The sequence below is a fragment of the Eriocheir sinensis genome, chromosome 66 (genome assembly GCF_024679095.1).
Source record: "Eriocheir sinensis breed Jianghai 21 chromosome 66, ASM2467909v1, whole genome shotgun sequence".
NCBI lineage: Eukaryota > Metazoa > Arthropoda > Malacostraca > Decapoda > Varunidae > Eriocheir > Eriocheir sinensis.
The window spans coordinates 7,939,269-7,945,668 of record NC_066574.1 but is presented as its reverse complement, the minus strand read 5'-3'; the positions used below and the strand labels follow the sequence as shown (position 1 = coordinate 7,945,668).

At 41.8% G+C, this 6,400-nt stretch overlaps 1 protein-coding gene across 1 annotated transcript in view; it reads left to right on the top strand.

Annotated features, from left to right (window-relative positions):
* Positions 1-1,494: 1,494 nt before the first annotated feature.
* Positions 1,495-6,400, top strand: part of LOC126987831 (RWD domain-containing protein 1-like) — a 5,699-nt gene continuing 793 nt past the window's right edge. Inside the window, exons 1-4 of the mRNA XM_050845226.1 lie at positions 1,495-1,711; positions 4,450-4,664; positions 4,916-5,059; positions 5,380-5,569. Of these exons, the coding sequence (XP_050701183.1) occupies positions 1,639-1,711; positions 4,450-4,664; positions 4,916-5,059; positions 5,380-5,569 (622 nt within the window). The 5' untranslated portion in view covers positions 1,495-1,638. The remainder of the gene's footprint in view (positions 1,712-4,449; positions 4,665-4,915; positions 5,060-5,379; positions 5,570-6,400) is intronic.

Genomic DNA, 6,400 nt, shown 5'->3' with positions numbered 1-6,400 from the left:
CAGCTCATTCGTTCTTCACTCCCCTCTCCCTTCCTCACTTCCCTTCCATTTTCTTCTCATCCCATGTGACTTGCCGCGCGGGAAGAGCCGGTCATTTTTTTTTTACAGCAAATGAAGTGGCTCAAGGGATAAAAAAAAGTAGAAAGAGAAAATAAACCCCGTTACATACTGCCCCTATAAAAAAAAGTGTAAGAAGAATGGCCAAAAGAGAGGTCGTTTCGGGAGGAGAGGTGTCTCGATATACTCTTCCACTACCGGCCCACCACGAGTTTAGAGAAAGTCCTATTGATTTTTCTCCGGGACTATGTAATGTTCTCAATTCAGTTTTTGAGACCCCCAAAAAAGAAATAAAATAAGAGCATGATATTGCCTCCTCTGTAAAGATGAATTTGATGTGTCTGTCTTTGTCTGTTGATTTGTCTGTCCAGCATCCAGTAGATTAAATTTTATTCTTACCTTAGCGGAAATTCTTTATTCCAACACACACACACACACACACACACACACACACACACAGTAGGTAAATACACACACACACACACACACACACACACACACACACACGAAAATATAAAGAAGCTGATGAGTGATGAATAACAAGGAAACTATACGAAATTAATATAGTCTTCTTGGTGAATGATGTAGAGGAGGAAGAAGGGAAGAATAAAAGAAGTAAAGATGAGAAAAAGCAGTTATAGGAGAGAGAAAATGGTGGAGATTGATGGTTGGAGGAGAGAAAAAGAGGATGAGTTTGAAGGATTGAGGATTGAAGGAAACGGAAGAGTTGGATGATAGAAGTAATACCAAAAACATAAGAAAAGAGGTAGGGAAGAAAATAAAGATGAAACTGAGGATGCCGTGAATAGAGAAAAAAGAGGGAGGGGTTGAAAAGGGGATGTGAAGAAGAAGATTTAGTAGGAGAAATTGCAGGATGGAAAGAGAGAAGAAAAAGGAGGAGGTACAGAGAGGAAGAGAGATGAAACAGGAAGGTTGGAAAACTTGGTGTCCCCGAGAGAGGCGTTAGTTGTACGTTTTCTATGTCGAGCAAAATTTACAAGAGAATCTTACACGAATGGCAGACAATTTTATCTAACTTCTATTACTATATATACTATTGCTGCTTCTCTTATTGCTGCAACTACCATTACTGTTGGATTTTCTTTCATCAAGTATTTACTTTTAATAGACCTATGTGCTACTGTAAGAATATATTTGCATGAAGTTGACGCCCAAAATAGAAGGTGAGGCCACACAAAACGAGGCGCCGAGGCCGAGTGAGGGTGTCGAGGAGCCGAGGCCGAGTGAGGGTGTCGAGGAGACGAGGCCGAGTGAGGGTGTCGAGGAGCCGAGGCCGAGTGAGGGTGTCGAGGAGCCGAGGCCGAGTGAGGGTGTCGAGGAGCCGAGGCCGAGTGAGGGTGTCGAGGAGCCGAGGCCGAGTGAGGGTGTCGAGGAGCCGAGGCCGAGTGAGGGTGTCGAGGAGACGAGGCCGAGTGAGGGTGTCGAGGAGCCGAGGCCGAGTGAGGGTGTCGAGGAGCCGAGGCCGAGTGAGGGTGTCGAGGAGCCGAGGCCGAACGCGTCCACAACACCCCACCACGGCGGCCAGGCTCCACGCCGCCCTCCGCCTCCACGCCCGCCACCATGACGGACTACAAGGAGGAGCAGAACAACGAGATCGAGGCGCTGGAGTCCATATACCCTGAGGAGTTTGAGAGTGAGTCTGGTGTGCGAGGAACAGGGCTGCGGGGGACAGCTGTGCCGCACATGTCACCGCTCTGGGGCCGCCGCCTGAATTTTTTTTATTTTTTTTATTTTTTGACCTCAGAAAAAAAAGGAACGCAACATTTCAGTCTCCAGTACGGAGCGAATATATATTTTAAGGAGCTGGTGACAACCCCTAAAATTTCTCCCGCCTGCCCAGCGTGACATCCGCGGCCCGCTTGTGGTGGAGGCAGGAGGAAAGGGGGAGGGACGTTACCTCGAGTACTTTACGCGTAGTTCAGGACGACCCTTGACAAATATATAATTCTACAGACTGATTTTGTGATAGACTGAAAAATGCGCACAATACAAGTGTAAAATACTGAATTTCTGCTTGAGCATTCAAGCAGCCAAATACAGAACAAATGTTATTCCATATTTGTCCAAAACGGAACGCATCATCTCACTCCAGTAAGAAACAAACCCGATGTTAAGGAATGTGTGGCAACCCTACCACTCAGTGGCTGGTGTGTGTGTGTGTGACGCAGGCAGTCAACCAGCTGTCCTTTAAGGCTGTGCACATAGATTGAGGCTCAGAAAAGCAATCAGAGTCATCTTAATTAAGTCAGGAAGTGTATGTACACAGCCAGGCAGTCATGACTGTGCATTCTTGGCCCATTTAGGTTAAGATTCGTTTTAGTACCGTGCCAGTATTTCATTACCTACCTTATGAAACATCACTAGCTCTTCATATATCTTTTCTACAAACGTCCAAAAATCATGGAAACGCTTTCAAAATCCAATTCAAGGACTATTTATTGATGAAAATAGGGGATAATATTCACGAAAGTGCAGCCTCCTCTGGCGGCGGCGGTGCAGCCGGTGTTGCGAGAAATACCTCCTCGCAGAAATGTCACATATATATTTTGGGGGGTCCAGGGGGGGGCACAGCCCCCCCTATTTAGAGGGGAGGGCATAGGGGGGCAAAGCCCCCCGTTAGCAGGCCGTAATGTTCAGTTGGAGTAGTTTAAATATACTCCCCCACCCTAAACCCTCTGTGAGCTATTTTCCGGCTGCAGCGCCACAACCACCGTCAAAGGAGGCTACGCTTTTGTAAATATCATCCTCTATTTTCAACAATAAATAGTCCTTGAAATGGATTTTGAAAGCGTTTCCATGATTGTTGAACATTTGTAGAAAAGATATATGAAGAGCTAGTGATGTTTCATAAGGTAGGTAATGAAATACTGGCACGGTACTAAAACGAATCCTTACCCCCAGTTACATCCTTGCGGCATTCAGGATGCTCACAGAGCATATCAACGGAGTATTCATGTAACTGAATCACAATCTCTTATTGCCATTTATCCTTAAGAACACCCAAGTCACTCAGGTGCCAGCCACTTCAGCAAAACTCGAGTCTTTTGCCAACTTTATTTCAGTGGTTAGCTTTGTTTCTTCTTTTAAATCATAATGATCCATTCATCCTTTGTTACAGCCATTTACACAACAAATTACTTGTTTCTGAGATGGTAATTGTTTTCTACGCTCATCATACCGTGTTTTGCTATCATTTCTTGCCAGTCACTGCTATCACTATGCACATAGCAACAGGTTACCATTAAGTATCAATATTAATTCAACCTAAACTAATCCCTTTCCGGGGAGGGTTTGCCCCCCCCTCACCCACACCTGCTACAGGGGGGCTTTGCCCCGTCATCTCCCCCTACATGTTAGTAAATTAAAAATATTGCAGAAATGAGTAGTCTGTGTCAGAATCTGTACAAAAAAGGGAGAAGAGCACATTGAGATCAATCAGAAATAAATGGTGTCGACCACCTGAAAGTTTGGTGTAAAAGTGGAGTAGTACCTACCTCCCTTTTTTCCCAATAGATTTCAACATGATATTCATCACTCTGATAACTGTTTCTGTCACAAATTACTCATTTCCCTGGGATTCGAACAACTACTTAAGCAACAATAGGTTACTGTTTTACAGTATTGTTAGTTAACCAGCTGCAGTACCGGTACATTACTACCTTGAGTTCCAAAAGGTAACTATCAGTTAGGTTAACATGGGGTCTTTCCTCTATGGAGAATCTGACTTTTTTTTCCTCTCTTTTAGAAATTAATGCAAATGTGTTATGGTTGAAGGTTTCCATAACCTTATTCTGTGGAAAGATTGCAGGTAGAATGTTTAGTTCAAGACTTTTGAAGCCTTGTTTTCTGAACTTAACCATTAGCCAAGATATCTTATGTGCCTAAAATGCAGAGTGGATTTAAGCACAGATTGACATGATAGTCTGCATGCTGTGTTATGAAAATATTCCTATTTTAAAAACCTGTCACAGTATGTGAAAGTCAATTCTTGCATTAACTCTCCAAGTCAGTCAGCTTTAATAGCTGTAGTGGCTAGAAATGGGGGATAGATTGCTTGTCTAAATATTTTTTCTCCTTTGATTCAATGAGTGACCCAGCCAATAGATAGTATCTTCAGGAAGAAAAGTGGCCTTAATTTAAAAACTTTTGTTGTTGTTCTTGAAATGCAAGCTCAGAGTTGAAAGGTATGTATACATAGTTATGGGATTTAAGAGTTCTCATATGCCCAAAGTTTCTTAGAAGATTAACTTCCCCATCTCAGTATATATAAATTATGAACTACATAAATGTAATTAACAAGCTCTAGTCATAATAATTTATGACCATTATACACATATTCCTCTTTTCTTGACTCTCATTCTTTCTTTACAGTTTTAGAAGTAGACCCTTACCACAAGTTTAGAATTAGTGTGAAGACTGAGGGCTCAGAAGTGGGCAGTGAGCTGGAGGTGGCCCCAGCAGAGATCTCCTTAAACTTCGAGTACACTCCAACATATCCCGATGAGCCGCCAATTATGGAGGTGTTACCTGAGGAGAACATTGAGGATGAGGAGCTGGAGGACCTGAGAGAACAGCTACAGGAACAGGTGTGAAAAATGTACTATATATATGGTGAAATTTTAAAACATAGTATGTGAAGATAAAACCCACACTGGCAGATGACACTGAAGATGGTGGCAGTGACCACTGAAACTGGTAAAATATATCTTTGTCTACCAATGTGGGTTTTTTATTCACATCAAGATCACATTAGTGTGGTTATCCAGTCCATCATGAAATCACAGTATCTTTCACCCCTCTTGATCCTGGCAAATGCATCTATATTTTGTCTTTTCAGTGTACAGAGAACCTTGGCATGGTGATGGTGTTCACGCTAGTCTCGTATTCTCTTGAGTGGCTATCAACACACAAGGAAGGCCTTGCGCGCTCTGCCAAGGAGGAAAAGGAACTAAGGAAAAAAGAACTAGAAGAGGCAGAAAGGGTGAGTAGAGTGGGGCAACATCTCTTCTTTAATGTGATGTTTTATTCCAAGCCTATTAGTCATATTATGCAAAAAATAAATAGCATTTAAGGTTGACCCAATACAACTAAATTTTCAAGTAATATATTCATCACATTTTACCTAGAATCACACAGTACTGTTATGTTATCTTTAAAACTAAAGCAGTTAGAGTATTCACCATTTTCCTAAAGTGTCTTACTTTAACATCTTAATTACTTTTAAAAATTGAAACCAAGTAGAAAATCAGATGGATACACACGTATGAAATTAACAAAAGAAATCTCCTTTACTCATCACAGAAAAAGTTTGAAGGCACGAGAGTGACTGTAGAAACTTTCCTGGCCTGGAAAGCCCTATTTGATAAGGAGCTCCAGGCACTGCGCTCTGAAAAGGAGAGAGAGGAGGAGAAGAATAAGAAGTTCACAGGTCGAGAACTGTTCCAAAAGGACGACACACTTAATGAGTCTGACCTCAACTTTCTCGGAGATGGTAAGACTCCTGCTGTTTTATTTGCTTGCTGTAGTGACAAATGCTGCCTGTTAAAGGAGTCCTAGAGGTGTTTATTTTATCAACTAAATATTTATGTGTCTGGTAGTTTTTAACTTGAGTATTACACTTTCAGTAACTAATAGGCAAAGAATGAAATTTAGAAGCATACATATCATTACACTAAAGCTATTCATGGAGCAAAACCTTGACATTGTGAACAGGCTTGCATGCTACAGTGACCTAGTAAGGCCATAATAGAAAAGTGCAGCCATGCTAAAATGGCCTATGAGTGGTACCCTGACAGCTTGCTCCCCCACAGCAATGCCATAAACCAGCCATATAGGGTATGTTCTTGCTGAGAATGATTTCAATTCTAAAGCAGGGAAAAAAGTTGATGAAAAGTCATAGCATAGATTCATGAAATGAAAGGGGGGAAAAACCCTTGTAGACTTTGCTGAAACTCTTTACTTTTGGAAAACATGGTAATGTGTTGAGAGGCTCTCTGCCATTGTGCTGATAGCAAAGGTTTTCAATCAGGGCATTTTCCCTGTCATGACATATGGGTCAAGGACATGAACATTGAGCAAGTCTGAAAATTAGCTTGAAAAGTTCCCAAAAAGGGATGTTGTTTGGTATCATTAAAGTAGAGAAGAGAACAAAAAAGGTAAATGATATGATATAGGCAATGAGTACGACACATATGTAAAAGAAAGAACAACAGTAGACCTGTTCATGAGATGGTGTGATGAAGTTAAGAAATTTACGTAAGTTCACACGAAAATTGAGAACTAGAGGCATAGAACAGACCACTGATGGAAATGCTCAGGAGAG